This window comes from Haemorhous mexicanus, chromosome 3 (genome assembly GCF_027477595.1).
Source record: "Haemorhous mexicanus isolate bHaeMex1 chromosome 3, bHaeMex1.pri, whole genome shotgun sequence".
In the NCBI taxonomy this organism is placed as follows: domain Eukaryota; kingdom Metazoa; phylum Chordata; class Aves; order Passeriformes; family Fringillidae; genus Haemorhous; species Haemorhous mexicanus.
This window is the reverse complement of record NC_082343.1, coordinates 41,273,418-41,289,780: the sequence shown is the minus strand read 5'-3', so window position 1 is coordinate 41,289,780 and position 16,363 is coordinate 41,273,418. Positions and strand designations below refer to the sequence as shown.

Here is a 16,363-nt window from a genome sequence, read left to right as displayed (position 1 = left end):
TAGCCATGTTAGATAGGCTGCAACTCTTGAATGAAAAGAGCCATGTCAGACAAGAGCCACAGCAGATAGCTGGGTAAATTTGCCTTAATGTCCAATTGTGATTCGTGCTGGTTTTGTTTTCTCACTTAAAGGAAAATCAAACCTTTGGTCTGCATCTAATACAGAATCTTAGCTATTGGGAGCTATTGGGATAGAGTACTGAAATACTTTCTAATTCTTATCTTCTGCTGTAGGTTTATGCTTCCTGGCAATCACAAACTTTTAAAAATATGATATTTCTGAGATCAAATCTTGCTAACCTGTATGAGTAAGCCTGAACTCAGTGTGTTGTTCTATTCCCTGTTATTTATCTTGTCCATCCCTCTGTGTCACTTTTTGTTGATCTCATAGGCATCAGAGAAGCTCAAGATTCTCCTTGTGCTCTGCTGTGAGATGAAAAACTGCCCCAAGTGCCATTTCTTTTGAGCAAAAGGAGCTACAAATGATGTATGGGAGATTTATCACTGCATACTGATGAAGCTTGGGTCAGTCTCAAAGATATTTACAGCTGACTTGAGTCTCTTTGCCTTTTTTTCTCTCTTTCCAGTGAAGAATGCGAGACCTAACGGCTCAGGTAACGAGCAGTCTGCTGCAGTTTCCAGAGGTGACTGTTGAGGCACTTGGGGAAGATGAGATCACCCTAGACTCTGCGCTGTGTGGGAAGTTTTCTGGAGGTGAGCATTTTCCTTTAAATATGAATTTGGTGTGAAGTTGTTATTGCCTGAAGCACAGGGTCATGGCATCAGGTTGGTTCTGTGAAGTAAAATGGATCAGGCTTTCTGATAGTGCCAACAGGATATTTTAACAATTAGGAGCAAATTGAACAATTAGAAACAATTAGAACAATTGAAAGTGCAACAGCCTGCTCCAATCCTGTGCTGTTGAAATGATATAGCTGACCATGCCCTCCTCAGTTCTGAATGAAATAGAAGGCAGTTTTCAAGGAAGAAATAGTGTTGTTTCAGGATGTATTCTTTTTACCAGCTCATGTGTTTCCAAGGTATTTAATAGGATGCAGATTGAGGACCCAGTGAGAGTTGCTGACAACAGCTAAGCAGATGAGGCAGTTGACTTTCTAGGTGATCTGAAGGTAGAGCTGGATGCCTGTCTGGATGCCTGGGCTTCTGTTAAGATGAGGTAGAATCTTATCTACCTGACTGTAGTTGCAGTAATGGAGCTCATCCTTCCTTTGAGCTTGAAGTTCCTCAGTAGAGGAGCAAGTGTTAAACTCTTCAGTGAAACACCACTTGTTAAATTCTCTCTGGGATCAGCTCATGTAAAGGTTGGAATTACGCGTGTGGTGCCCATTTTAAGATAATTTCCTGTCCAAATCCCTGCCCAGAGTAGTTGTGTGTCAAGAAAATTCTTAACTGGAACTGAATTGGTTTAGATGGGCTTTGTTTGAAGTATGCTTTGAGACTTGTATTCCTGTACATATTTAGGTGTTTTTTAGCAAAACCAAGCCAGGTATTGTGTACGGACTAGAGCTCAGTCTATTGTATCTTTCTCCCAAAGAGTGAATGTTCCTGAATGCAGGAATGACAAGTCCAAATGCAAAAGAATGGGGTTGTTTTTTTCAAGAAGTATTGGTTGAGATTTGCAGTGGGTGATTTAAAAGAATTGTCCAGGTGTAGGTAGGTTGGCCTTCCTGCCTTTGTTGCATTTGAGGGAAGGGCCCAGTGCCCTTGCTGTTGTTGCAGTTCTGCTGCTGGGCATTTGCTGAGTGGTGTTCCTTTGCCTTGCAGGCAGAAGTGGCCTGGCGTGGCTGGCGTGTGGCCCCCAGCTGGAGGTGGTGAACTCGGTGACAGGAGAGCGGCTCTCTGCGTATCGCTTCAGCGGGGTGAACGAGCAGCCTCCCACTGTCCGTGTGGTGAAGGAGTTCTCTTGGCAGAAGAGGACTGGGCTCCTGGTTGGCTTGGAGGAAGCAGAGGGAAGTGTTCTCTGTCTGTATGACCTTGGGACCTCAAAAGTGGTTAAAGCAGTTGCTCTTTCAGGAAGGGTATGTATCTTTTGGGGAAATGAAGGTTTTGTGTTGTTTGGTGCTGCATAATCTTGTTTCAGGAAAAGCTTTGGAGCAGCTCTTTGACGGTTGTATGTTTTTTGAATTGTATTAGCATACTGTCAGTTAAGAGTACCCAGCCAAGAGAGCCTTTTTCTCAACATCCCTTTCTGCATTTTTGTCATTTTTGTTTTAAGGCTCTAAGGGACACCATGTTTCGGATATTATTTTCCTTGTGGGTTTATAGTGATTGCATGTTTCAGGACTTCCGCATGGTATTTTCCCAAATTTTCCTAGTTTATATGAGGCAGAAGGGTAGCATTCAGAGAATGAGAAGTTTTCTTTGTTCTTCCTCAGAATGAGTTGGCAGTACACTAGGAGAATGGGAAAAAGCAGTGCATAGCATAATGGGAAAAAATGTCATTTCAGGAACTTCAACATTTCAACCGGGGAAAATTGTTGTAAGACTCTATGCAGAGCTAGTAAAGATACATTTGAATCCAGTTGTGCAATGAAAAAAAAAAATATCTTAAAAGAAAAAAGTTAGAAGTAGCAACCCTTGAACCTTGTCTAATTGCATGGCAAGATGTGTTCTGTATTTCCTCAGCACAGTCACTAAGACTTGAAGGACAAGAATTTGAATAATCAAAATATTCTTCTTAGTCCTCTGAGCAACATTGAAGATTAAAAATTTAATTTGAATTGTAGGAAGTCTGAAAGAAAATGAAGTTACCTGAATTTGCTAGAGGTAGCTGTAAGCTTGGAGTTCTTGTGTTCAAGGTGAAAGGTGAACTGTGAAGCAGGTGGCTGGGCAGGGCAGTCATAAGCAGGTGCTTGATACAGGAGAGAAGAAAACCTCAGGGGCCCTATAAGTTTGGCTATTTTCCCCCACTTCTAGGGGTAAATAAGCTGCATAAAGAGATGGACTACCTTGTGATACTCACTTCTTTATTTCAGACAAACCTTTGTTATTGATGAAAAGCTGTCTGCTTTCATGGTGCTGCATTTGTAAGAGGCAGAAGGTAGCCCCTGTTCCTGAGTTGTCCTGCTCCTTTAGTGCAGGAGCCCTGGTGTGCTTGTGTCTCTGCTAGAGCAGTGGGTGTTGTCCTGGGTGTTGTGTGGGTGCTGAAGGGTCTGTTCACCTTGTGCTGAGGTCATGGAGAGTGCTTGGCCTGTCAGGGAATAGAGAGAGCTCCTGCCTCAGGCTGAGCAAGTTCTTGTTTGGTCTCTTGCTGTTGGTTTAGGCTGCCTTTTACAGTTTTCCTTACCATCTGTAAGAGTGCTGGTGTGCATTTAAAATTTTTGTTGGATATTATCAATCAGAGTGAGGGCCAGCATAGATTTTAGTTATTCAGCATCTCCCTCCATCCCTTTCTAGGAATGTTTCATTCCCATGGAAGTCTTATCCAGTATTTCCTGTCCTGTTTCTGGTGTGCTAATGCTGGCCTCCCTTGTGAGGATTACTCTTGAGGCTGTCAGAGCTTTGAAATTAACCTGCAGTTCCCTGCAGGTGACTGCCATCGAGCCCATCAGCAATGACGGCGGAGCCAGCGTGAGCACGCGGCACCTGCACCAGAGTCTGCGATGGCTCTTTGGAGTGGCAGCAGTGGCCACAGATGTTGGCCACGTCCTTCTGGTTGACCTTTGTTTGGATGATTTATCTTGCAGTCAGAATGAAGTAGAAGCATCGGGTAAGCTGCAGTTTTTAAACTTGAATTTAGAAGTAAGACAATGTGTTTCCTTTCAAAACCCAGCCTGTATCCCAGTGAAGATCCCAGTGTGCTGACTGGCTACTGGCATTTCTGGCTTTGCCCACTGCTGGCTGCAGACAGCAGTTTGACATGGTGTGGTTCCGAACTGATCCAGAAATGGGAGTGGCTTAATGCTGCTCCTGATGTTCAGAAGGCCTCTTGCTGCCCACATCCCTTTGTCCCTGTGATTCTTGCCAGTGAGAGGTAGGAATTTTTCCATTTGGGTCAGTGCAGCAGTGTGATAGGAAGTTGTGTCAGAGGTACCAGATTCCTTGGGAGTGTTTTCCTATTTCCATCAATGGCTTGGGGCAGGCTTTAGGCTTGTGTATTAAAATAAATCTGTCTTTTCAAAAATCCTGCATTTGGGTGAATGAATCCTGCAATTTGTGTTTTCAGATTGCAGACACTGTTTTGGGTGTTGTAAGAGTGGCTTCAAGAGTTCATGTCCTCCCTTCAAGTAGCTTCCTTATAAGGCCCAATAAAGGAATTTGTCTACAAATTTGTCTACAAATTGGTTATATTTGTACCCAGTTTTGAAATAGGAGTGAGAATACCTGTCCCATTGGAGACTCCTTTTGTTCTCTGAATAGGTGCAGAAACAGGAATAGCCAAAAATGGTGCTGCACAAATGGGTGTTTTGCTTGAAGAATTAGATTATACACGTTGTATAATCACGTCAGTGTAAAATGCAACTGAAGTGGCATAATGCCTTCATTTCTCACCTGCTTTTATGTGTGTAGATCTAGAAGTTGTCACTAGAATTCCTGCTGAAGTTCCACAAAGAAGAGAAGCTGTGACCAGGGAAGGGAGGCATCTCTGTTTTCAATTACGAAGTCCTTCAGGAACAGCAGTATCAACCCTGTGCTACATAAGCAGAAGCAACCAACTCGTTGTGGGATTTTCTGATGGCTACTTATCACTGGGGAACATGAAAACTTTGAAGAAGGCGTAAGTTGTCTGTAGCAGACGCTGGGCTGGCTACGGCTCCGTGGAGGGATATTTAGAGATAGGTATTTGCTGAGTCATAGGAATTGAACCAGGAGTCCTCACTCTGGTCCTCCAGGCCTGCTTATCTCTCTGTGACCCCATAGGCTAGTTTCCCTAACCCTTACAATTGGTCAGTTTTCAATCCTCCCTAACCCCATAAAAGAGGCTGTCTTGGCCCATTTCTTGTGAAGAGCAGCTTCAAGACCCTTCGCGAGACCCTCAGAATAAACCATCATGGAACACTTGGCCGCCTTCTCCTCTCTCTCTTCGTCTGCCTTCCAGAAGCCATGGCCAGCCACAGCCCCTACGTGCAAGCTAAGAGCTGAAATCATAAAAGAGCTGATTTTCACTAAGAGCTGACAATCACTAAGCTTGCTAGGGGCCACAGCTGAGCTGCAGTTTGGCCTAGGGCACCCCAGCCTCCAGAGGGCTGAGGTGTCCGGCCTTGAGACTGCTTGCCTGGGGCGCTTACCCTACGAGGGACCAGCTATCTGGCTAAGAAGCTAGCCCCTGTTCCTTCATTTTATTTTACAGTTGTCCTTTCCACTTGGCATGCTTGGAGGTGCAGGGGTCTCAATTTTTCTTCTTCAGGAAATATATTAATTTTAAGAGCCGTTTTTCTATGAGTGGGATGTTGGGTATAACCTTGGAGTGTTCAGAAATCCTCTTCTGAAGTAACTATTAACTCATACATGGATTAAGTCCAGCGCCTTCTCTGCAGTGGAATGCAATTGATTTCTTACCGTGCCTGTGCATAGAGGTCTTGTGGAAAGTACTGGGTTATGTCAGACAGTAGGGATGTGAGAGATCTGATTTTTTATAAGTCAGTTTGTTCTGTCCAGTCATATTCAGTGAAACAAGGAAATGTGTGTTTTTCCATGAGACAGGTTTTAGAAATTGTTTTTTAGAGCCAGTTACTGCAGTGAGGGCATGTACTAAAAGGCTTCAGTATATGAATAATATCATTTTGGTAATTATATATTTTTAAGGGACCAGGATGAAACTAGTGAGACATGATAATTCAACAGCTGATCTGTGCCTGAAAGCATATTCTTTTCTACATTTCAGCCTTGATGCAAGTAGGTGGCTGACCCATTCCAAGGCATTGATGTACATGAACCAATTTTTCCTTGGAAACCTTGGAGATGAGAATAAGAAGCATGTACATTTATAAACAATAGTATAATTAAGAAATTATTTAAAATCTACTGAAGCGCAATGTCACTTTAAATACGTGGCAAAATTCAGATAAGGGTTTACTTTAGCAAATCTGCAGTTACACACCATAATTACTAATACATAAATAGATTGTGAAGGCGTAATTAGGTGTCAGGAAAAGATTGTGAAAGTACAACTAAGGTTCAGAAGTCTGAAAGAAAACATTTGTTGCAATACCCAAGTAAAGAAATGAGAAGCTCCTTCTTTTTGGTGTGCTTTCAAATATGTTCAGATTTACTGCATTTTAAGTTCAGTATTGAAGCAGGCTTCAACAACAGGAGCAGTGTTTTCCCCAGCTGCTGAAGTAATAATTTCTGTTCCTCCTCCTCAGGCAGAGGAGGACATAAACAGAGGTTATTGCTTTGATGGACAGAAATCTCCTCACCTTGACTGCTGCATAAAAAGGTAGTCACTTGCTTGCCTCCATTATTTGTCTTTTCTATTTTTTTTTTCAAACCTGTAGGCACTACACTCAGCTTGGAGGAGGGATTCCTGTCTGTTCTCTTACTTTTCAAGAGCCTGAGAATGATCTTCAAAATTGTTGCTACTTATGGGCTGTTCAGTCTACACAACAAAGGTGAATAAAAATTACAATAAGCCACTGATTTTGCTTTTTTTTTAAAATATTTGTTCACACAGAGTTGTTGCTAAAAGAGGACGATGACAGTATTGCTGATTGCTTCATGAGAGCTTCAGAAGTCCTTGTGTGCCAGTTCAGCTTCCCTGGCAGAAAAGGAACAGTGTTCAGCAAACAAATCAATGGCTTCCAGCTGGGATGAGGAATAAGTCAGAGTGTAGACGGGTGCACTGCATGCAAGAGAGGGACTGGAACTTAGGTGGCAAGGGGACAAACATACCTCTCTTTCTTTCAGCATCAGCAAACTACTTAGCCCAGCTGTTTATAGACGGGCAGTCTTCTTGAGCTTGACTTCAAAGCAGTTTTCATGGAGAATGCCTTACTGTGAAAAGCTATTTCCAACAATTTTAGGTCCATACTGCATATTAAAGCTTTCCAAACAAAGGCATAGTTAGCATTTGCCCCTCAAGCTGTTTGTGTAAGAATTTTCTCCCCTATGTTTTACTGGCTAAGTGTGACCAGTTATCATGTTTTGGGAAGCAGTGTTTTTCTTTCCAGCAAGAGCATGCTCTTAAGTCAGTTTCAGCCTAGATCCAGCCTAGATCTAATAAAATGATAATGAGGATTGTAAAGCAGCTTTGTAATCAAATCTCCTCATTTATACCTTTTCAGTGAAGGGAATGCTGTCAATTTACATCTCTTGCAGTTAGCATTTGGTGGCAGGAAATGTCTGGCATCAGGTCAAGTCATGTATGAGGTAAGACAGGCCTGTATGTGAGAGATTAAAAGATAAAGTTTTCCTGAGTATCAGCTAAGTTGGCTCTTAGTATATAAATGAAAGCTGAAATTTCTAGTCATTAAAATGAATGCATGATGAGTTTATGGAATTATAGTGCTTTATCTTATGGAACTGTCCCTTGGTATGGTGGACATCTTGTTTGGGTCTGCATTTTTTATTAAAATTGATTTTATCTTTAGTCATTTTATAAGATGAGATTCTTTGCTTAGACTTCGTGTTAGTTTTTCAAAGTGATGGTTTTGGTTTTTCTTAACTACTGTGCATGTGTATCTGTTATTTCCAAAATTCCTGAATAAAATGGAATAAAATGTGCATATTTCAGGACAAATGTTACCATTTTTTCTTTTCAATAATGAAAGACTTTTAAATTCATTCATTTATTTTAGACACCTTTGATATTCATTTGTAGCGTTTCCTGAAACCATTAAGAGAAAGCTTGTCTCTTCTCAGATTAGATGAATTAAAAAATGTATAGAATGAGAATTTTAGATCTCTGAAAGTTCTGGAAGCTCTTTTTTTTGTTTGGAAGTGATTTTGCTGGTTTTTTTTTGTTTGGTGTTTTGTTGGCCTTTTTTTGTTGTAGAGCTGCTATTTGTCCACAATACACATTCATATGTTGTATGGTAGACAGGTTAAATGAGGGCTGTCCTGGAAAGACAGTATTTCAGTTAATGCTTCCTTATGAAATGGTGGTGGCAGAGGTACAGGGCCATCCTTTCTGTATATTTATTTCTGTGTGTCTCAAAGCAGTTTGCTAGCTCTGTAGTAATTTGGGATCTTAAACACATTGTCCATGTTCATCCCATGTCCTCTCCATAAGGAATTGAGGGATATTTCTCTGATAAGAGCTCATGTGGTTTGAAAGCAGGTTTTAAATCTCTAGGAAGTTCTCATTGTTACTAGAGAGGTGAGTGTTCACTGTACTGATGTGCCTGTCGATAACATCTCATGACAGACCTTTAGTTGCTGTAATGTCAGGTTCTGTAATCAAAACATGGAGCAAAGGCTTTTTGTCAAGATGTCTCTTTGTAAGTATTTATTCAGGTTTGTAAAGACACTTTGATGATGCAAGGAATTCTATAAAACATGTTTAGATTTAGACTAATGTTGAAAATGTGCAAAAGCCTTTAGAGTAAAATTTGCCTGTTATGACTTGATGCTTAATTCTCTTGCATGTCAGATGTAATTCCTATTGATGGGAAACATACAGTAAAATAAGCATATTATATCAGATATTTGTATTAATTCATACTTAGGTATAATGTATATTATTATTTCAAAATTGCCTTTCCTCTCTTCTTAATTTTTTTCCCCCAGGGTTTTACATGCTGTGTCAAGCTCTTCAGTTTAGATCTCTCTGGTGGAATCTTTCCCTGGAGTGGGCAGACCAGCAATACTAAATTCCTCAGCTGTCAGACCATAGAAAAATTTTGCAACCATGCTGACAGAGAGGATAACGTTAATGAAGGTTTGTTCTGATGTCCCTGCTTGGTTATTCTGAACTACATGGTTTGGAAATCTAAGCAGTAAATGCTGTTCTGTACCCACAGTCTTCAAGTCTTAAATATTCATCTAGCTGACCTTGTTGGGCTTATTAAAAAACCCTGTGTGCTTAAGTTATGTGAGACTTCTTATCCCTCTGAACATCATTCTTTAAGGGAAAAAGAAGGTTTTATTTTATATTTGCTGGGATGCTGGAGCAGTGTATGGGGTCATCTGTATAAGACTGGTCTTTTAGTTTGTTCTGCCAGTTGTCTGCATTGAAGAGTAAGATCATTCTATTGCTTAGGAGTGTTGCCTTTTTTTTTTTTTTTTTTTTTTAATCCTGCTCAAACCTCTGGCTGCATCCAATGTGCATCCAGTGAATCTAGTTCCCCAGGGCTGAGAACTGGAGCCAGTCCTGTGAAATATCTTCATCAATGATTTCAATGAGGGGATTGAGTGCACCCTCAGTAAGTTTGGGACAACACCATCATGAACAAGAATGTTGATCTGTTGGAGACTAGGAAGGCTTTGCAGAGGGATCTGCACAGGCTAGATTGAGGGACCAAGGCCAGTTGTAGGACTTTCAAACACCTTTTGCAATGCCACAGGCTTGGGAAAAAGTGGATGGAAATGTGCCTGGTGGAAAAATACCAAGGTGTCTTACATGAAAACTGGCTGAATACGAGCCACCCCACCACATTAAAAAACCCCAAATCCCTCCAATAATTATTCATTCAGCATGCAAAACTTAATTAATAATTGTGTGTCTGATTTTGCTTGAAACAAATATAATTTGAATAAGAAAAGGGGGCACTGAAACCTATTGCAGAGATGATTACTATTTTATAATTTTTTTTTATCATTCCTAAGTAAAGTGCTGTGTTTCATGAATGAAATAACAGCAAATATCTCATATTTTCTTCAGTAAGAAACAATGTCTTGTCTTTGACAGTAATCTCTCCTGACACCAGCGTATCAATCTTCAGTTGGCAAGTGAATACCTATGGTCAAGAAAAGCCATCTGTCCATTTGGGAGTGTTTGACATCAATCGCTGGTATCATGCCCAAATGCCAGACTCACCAAGGTAGGTTTTAATTAAGAGGTTTCAATATCCCTACAAAGGGTTAATTTGAAAATTGCTGTTGAACATATGCACTTGTTTTCTTTAAGGCCAGAAGAATTCCTTCATGATTGCCCCTATTTTGCACTGTGGTCACTGGATCCTGTTATAAGCATGACTTCTCCAAACCTCATTTTGGATATTCTGGTACACGAGCGTAGTCTGAGTCGGGGGGTTCCTCCTTCTTATCCACCACCTGAACAGTTTTTTAATCCAAGCACCTATAATTTTGGTAGGTATTTCACTGCTTTTCTTTTGAATAGTGACAAGCTTTGGTGGAGGTCAAATGCCACTTGAGTGGTTCTCTTTCTTGTTCATTGTTTGTCACACGAAAAACAAACCAAAAAAAGCCCCCCAAACCTTCTCCAATCTGCTTACTTTGTCCTGACAAGGTACTTAGCCTTGTGAAACATATCTGACAGGCAGCTGAGTTTTGGGCCTTCTGTAACATGGCCTGGGAAGGGGTGATGGTCACAAAATGAAATGCCTTTGAGCTGAGGTCCAAAGCACAGCACTGGGTAGCACTCAGGTTTCTAGAGACAGAGAGTAACTCCTTTTTATGGGACGTGTGTGAGTGATGTGATGAAGGAAAGGGGTGCTGGAGGTTTGTCTTTGCAGACAGCACTATTTAAAAGGCATCAACTGGTGAGAAGGTGCCAAGATCTGTCAAATGTTCCTTCTTTCTGCAGATGTGACATGCTTGCTCAACTTGGGAGTTGTTCACATGACTTGCACCGGCTTCCAGAAGGAGGTGACTTTTTTTATTGTATTGAGAGTGTCAAGAGATGAACCTTTTGTAACTTTCCCTTGCAGTGCTTTGAGTGTCAGAGGCCGCTTGATGCTCACCCTGCCCATCCACATGCCTAGCTGCAGTTACATCCTGCCAGTCTCTTGCAAATGGCACTGTTCTAGGGAGGCATGAGCAGGGATTGAATGGCTAGAAAGGACGAGTGTGGTGGGAGCTGGGGAAAGTGTTTACTTCTTTGTGTAGAGTGGAGTTAGGGTTTTGATCCCTGATGAACTTGAGAAAGGAGGGCAGCATGGAGAAAGGGAAAAGTGATTTATTTGTTGAGGAAGAGATGCATGTTTTTTCTCTCAACCTTGGCCAAATTCTAATTTCTGAACCACTGCACAGCTTTTGACAAACCCTTTCAAATTAAGTTCCAGCTCATTAAATATTTCCGCATTGGCACAAACAAGCACAGATGTGTGATTTAAAGTTGTGTGTTAGGTTTAACTTTTACAAAATGTAATTTGTGTCAGGGTAAATACCAGGGCCTGTATATTGACAGAGAGGCTGGAAAATACTTCTTTTAGCATTGCAAGGGTTGGTATTTTCTTCTACAGGGTATTTTTTTAAAAATTGGAACTATTAGTTTGGCTGTTGTTTTTAGGGCAGAACCTTAGTGATTGAATGTTGTCTTTACCTGTGTGTTTTGATTGATGTTTCAGACCCTGAAGTTTTTGAAGAAATCTGGTCCTTTAATAAGTGAGGCCATTCGTGACAGCTACACTCGGTGTCTTGTAGCTGGCTTGCTGTCTCCAAGACTGGTTGATGTCCAACCATCCAGTCTGAGTCAGGTGGGTGTATGCTGGGGAATCCAGGGGGAGATATATCCATCTTGTCTGAAGGCTGTAGATACTACAAGACATGACCATCTGAGTTTTACTTGTAAGTTGCTCTGGGAGGCGGGTGTTGACATTATTTAGCAGAAATAATAATATTCTTAGATCCAAACTCCAAATTTGACTTGGAAGAACCCTCTTGGCAAGCTGACCCAGCCCACAGAATGCTTATTTTGCAAGTCTGATGTAGTCTCTTACATTCTGATTAGATGTTCTGATGTCAACTCTGGTTGGGAAGTAACTTGGAAAAGCGAGAAGTTTTATGATGACAATTACTGAGTAGTGACTATATTGTTCAGAGGCTTGTTATGCATTTGAGCAGGGATTGCTTTTGGATGCTAGAAGGAGAAATTTCAGAATTAGGTCAAGAAGCTTGGTTTGGAATTTCGTTGGCCACCCTAAGCAGTATTTGTCATGTTTCCTTGTCTGAAACCAGATTTCAGAAAAATATGGAAGTATTACACATGCTTTCAAATGACAGAATGTGCAGAAATGTCTTTGAATGTAATAATTTAACTTAGAAGGAAAACATATTTTTGAATATGTTTTAGCAAAAAGAGAGACAAGGAGAAAAAAAGAAAAATGTAAAATTCTATGCAGGATCATTTCACCTGAAATAAATGTCTGAACACCAGCTGGAATAAGCTGCTACATTCTTTCCATGTGTGTGCATGCCTGTGCATTATCCTTCTCAAGGACTTCCATGGCATTAGAATACAGTAATTGAACAGGCTGAAATTCCAGCCCATTAGAACTGAAATGTTTCACTTCTTTATGGTACTTTAACAAATTGTAACTTAATGTTTGGCTGTCAAAGCTGCTTCCTGTTTTGCTAATCTCAGGAGCTGCTTGGCCTCAGCTTCACAGTTTCCATGCAAACACAGTGGTGTTTGCTCTGTCCCCTTCTGGTGTTCCTGATGGCAAAGGGGTGTGCCCAAAGTGCAGAATGGGTATTAGCAGAGGATGTTACTGGAAATAGTGAATTTGGACTCCGTAAATGAAGACTGAAACCCTGAGGCACAGAAATGGAGACTGAAACTAGCCTGCATGAAGTTGAAATGTCAGAGGAAAAGGTTCCTGTGTTCCTCAAACCAACAAGCAGTCCAGCCTGTGGCTAGAATGGAGAAAGAATCCAGAATGTGGAACTAGCTGCCTTTGCAACTAATGTCTGAATGGGTAACCAGTTAGGAGCAAACACTTCTGTCAGTGGCTCAGGTAGTGTCTGATTCAGGGCTGCTACATGGGTCACGGACAGAAACTCCATTGTTTGTCAAGGTGAGACTTAGAGGGAAAGTCTGTGAGGTTGTGATTTGCTTTTGTTGTTCTGTTCAGGAGGAGCAGTTAGAGGCAGTGTTGTCAGCTGCTGTGCAGACAGGCTCCTTAGAACTTCTGACGGGATGCATTAAACACTGGACTTCTGAAGGTAATGCTGCTTCCATTGTTTCCATGTTGTGCGTGTTTTGGTTAGAAATTGTGGCTTCATGTCCTTTTTGTTTTCTGTTTTTAAAGAGCAGCCAAGTTCTGCTGTAAATTTACGGTTTGTTCTCGAGTGGACATGGAACAAAGTGATCTGTACAAAAGATGAACTGGACCAAATATGTGAGTAGGGGTGTGGTGGTGTTTGAAACCTGGAGTCATTCTTTGTAAAGGATCTTCTTCAGTAGTCTGCCAGTGTATGCTGCTGGCTCTTTAAGTGTCTTGTGGTTGTTGAAGTGTTTAAGTTTGGAAGTGTTCAGTTTCTGTGCTGAGTGATGATTTAATATTTCTCCTTGACAAGGTGTTCCGCTGTTTGACGGCTCCTGCAACTTCATTGACCCCCAGACATTACAGTCCCTTCAGCACTGCCAGCTGCTGCTGAGCAACCTCAGCACAGTCCTAAACTGTTTTCTAACAGAAGCCCGAGAGCTTACTGAGAAAGGTTGGTGAGAGCACTGCTAGGCCTTTGGTCTGATAGTTAACGTTTGGAAAGATGCCTGGGTATTAACTCTGGAGACAGGAGCCACTCTTGTTTTGGATGGCTGGGAGAGTGTCAGGTTGAACTGGGAGGAGAAGCTTAAATCTGAGCAGTTGGGACTTTGATTTAAGCCAAATTGAGTTCAGGGGAGCAGCTTGTTGTGGAATTCATGAGGCTGTGGGGAGGCTACACTGTTCAGCACTGAGCTGAGTAAGCACCTGGGCAGCAGTTGCAGCAACTGAGTGTGGTAATGCTGAGAAGTGTTCCTAATTGTTAGCTAGCAATTGATACTTGTGTGCAAATTGCTGGGAAATACAATAGAAGATGAAATGTGTAATGTGTAAAGGAAGTTCCTTGAGTTCTTTTTGGCTTCTGATCTTATAAATTGTTGTTGGCTTGTTGAGGGAAAAAGAGGACTATAATCTCTTTTGCTAAAGTAAAAATCTCTGCTACATGGAAAACAAATGTTGTCTTCCTGAGTATATCTAATAATTTAGGCTTTATTTTTCAATTTTAATCTTTAGTGATTCTGTTTCTTTGTAGTGATTGGGGTTCTTTTTTGGTGGGGGGAATGTTTTTTTTTTCCTTCAAATCATAAGTGATCCAGAGGGACAACTACAAAGACAGGTTTCTACTATGTTTGTTCAGCAAAGGGGGTTTTGTAAAATGAAAGGAATTGAAATACTCAAATAATGTTTTGCCTTTCTTTCAGGTTTTTCAGACTTAACAAATAAGCAGATGGTAACCAGCCTCATTTTTTTGTATGTACAAGTGGTGATCTGGTTCTGTCGATCCAGTCTTCTTCCCGTGGGTTTAGGTAAGCAGAACCTGTAGTACCAGCACACTCGTTTTGATAGTAAAAGCAGTACCTGCATGTTTTGAACCTTTGATTTATTGCTCGAGGTGAAAGTACACCTTGGAAATGCTCTTAATTGAGACACCTTTTAAATTCTATTTTCAGCTTTAATTGTTTTACAGATGCTCACATGTTCAAAAAAATCATTCCCTTTGAGAGTTGTTTATTTAGAAGTAGCCTTGAGCTTACCCTACATTCTCTGAATGCAGCATCAACCACAAGCATGAAACTGATCTTGAGACAAGAAGTAGTAGTTTTGCAGTTTGCAGCTGTAGTAGTTTGGCTTAGTTCTCCTTTAGCAAAGGCAGAAACAGGATTGGATTCTTTCAGAGCTGGAGGCTTCCTCAGGTTATGTGGTTTCTGTCTGTCTAGACCAAAGTTTTAGTTGAAAAACGTGGTCTTACTTCTTTAACTTGCTTTTACTTTATCACCTGTAGATGATCACATGCATTTGTCCAGACCTTTCTACAATTACCCTCTGATTCAGAGCTACTATACAGGTCACCGACAGAAACTCGAGCTCTTATCAAGGTAAGACTTAGAGGAATTCTCTAGAAAGCTGCCACTGTTAGACTGTGTGAGAGTGGTTATTTTTGCAGTTAAAACCCTTTGTCTGCACTCTTTGGCATTACACGTAACAAAGCCTGAAAGCAAAGGTGGAACCCAAAAGGTCATTGCAACTCTTCTCTTGGGTTTTGCTTTGGACTCCTTAATTAATAACTTCATTGTGAGCTAAGGACCATCCTTCCTCTGACTCTGAAACTGTGACACTGAGAGGCTGGAATGAGTGTTTGACTCTGTGCAAGCCCCTGCTCCCTTTTGTTGCAGAGGCAAATGGGATTCTGACTGCTTGATGATTGATGGAATGGTTTCCCAGTTGGGAGAGGAAGTGGAGAAGTTGTGGCAGAGAGATGAAGGCGGCACTGGGAAATACCCACCTGTCAGTTTACATGTGAGTGTTCTGTTCACTGAAAACCCCAGCAGCAGCAGCTCCCTAAAGCCAATGATGGTGAAAGGAGCATTAAAAAACCTTTTCATCTTTCATTTCAGGCACTGCTGGATCTCTATTTGCTAGAAAGCATTGAAGAAAGGGACAAACATGCAATTGTATCCTTTCCAGATTTTGTTATTTCTCCTTCAATAATAACAACATTAATGTTCTTATGTGTTTGTCACCTATGTGTTTTTTGCAAACTCTTTTCTGATACAAGCAAACAGGTTCCCTAAAATATTCAAGATAAAAAACTTGCTTAGTTTCTCTCAAAATGTAATAGTTTTTAATTTTTTAAAGCACCCCTTTCTGTAGCAAAGGACTGTGTGTTAGAACAGTGCCTGAAATGTACTGTTTCAGAATAAAAGGGTTTGTAACAGTGGTTTTCCAGTTGCTGATTATTGCCAAAATAATTGGTTTCCCAGCCTAGCTAACAGTGTTTGCTTTTTTGGGTTTTTTTTTTGTGTAGAAAGTACAAGCACAGAATAATAAAGAGGGGGTTGAGAACACTCATTGGGCTGAAGCCTAATTTTTAAGCGGCTGGAACATAGAATGCAGACTTGCCTTTGTTGTTTGTTGGCTAAACCAAGAGTGGAGCCTGGAGAGCAAAGGGGTTAAAAATGGTTGTAGTCTCAAGCTGCCTAACTTAGACATGTTCCTAACATGGGATGTCAGAAAGGGATGATGACACTTTGAGTGAGGGATCTACAGGCAGTTTGAGCACAGTTTCAGTCAGTCAGTGCTAAGCTGCATTGTAAGGGCACCATAATTTGTGTTGGTTTTGTGAAGACAGGAAATGAGGAGAACAAAACAGCTGTAGAACTTGTTTTCTCTAATGATTAAGCATTGGACGTTGCAGTGTGTTGGGTGTCCAACTGGTAGCTTCACTGACAGAAGCAGAAGCCTGGGTTTGTAACAGCAATTTATAAACACCCAATATCTGCCTTTTTGATTGCCTTA

At 41.1% G+C, this 16,363-nt stretch overlaps 1 protein-coding gene across 1 annotated transcript in view; it reads left to right on the top strand.

Annotated features, from left to right (window-relative positions):
- The first annotated feature begins 307 nt into the window (after positions 1–307).
- The window catches only part of LOC132324880 (protein ELYS-like), a 26,786-nt gene continuing 10,730 nt past the window's right edge, over positions 308–16,363 (top strand). The window contains exons 1-19 of the mRNA XM_059841480.1: positions 308–486; positions 587–713; positions 1,785–2,038; positions 3,549–3,729; positions 4,530–4,737; positions 6,458–6,571; positions 7,244–7,328; positions 8,688–8,838; positions 9,808–9,940; positions 10,027–10,208; positions 10,666–10,727; positions 11,429–11,557; positions 12,935–13,025; positions 13,112–13,201; positions 13,380–13,520; positions 14,269–14,373; positions 14,850–14,943; positions 15,241–15,364; positions 15,463–15,519. Coding sequence (XP_059697463.1) covers positions 593–713; positions 1,785–2,038; positions 3,549–3,729; positions 4,530–4,737; positions 6,458–6,571; positions 7,244–7,328; positions 8,688–8,838; positions 9,808–9,940; positions 10,027–10,208; positions 10,666–10,727; positions 11,429–11,557; positions 12,935–13,025; positions 13,112–13,201; positions 13,380–13,520; positions 14,269–14,373; positions 14,850–14,943; positions 15,241–15,364; positions 15,463–15,519 — 2,322 coding nt within the window. The 5' untranslated portion in view covers positions 308–486; positions 587–592. The remainder of the gene's footprint in view (positions 487–586; positions 714–1,784; positions 2,039–3,548; positions 3,730–4,529; positions 4,738–6,457; positions 6,572–7,243; positions 7,329–8,687; positions 8,839–9,807; positions 9,941–10,026; positions 10,209–10,665; positions 10,728–11,428; positions 11,558–12,934; positions 13,026–13,111; positions 13,202–13,379; positions 13,521–14,268; positions 14,374–14,849; positions 14,944–15,240; positions 15,365–15,462; positions 15,520–16,363) is intronic.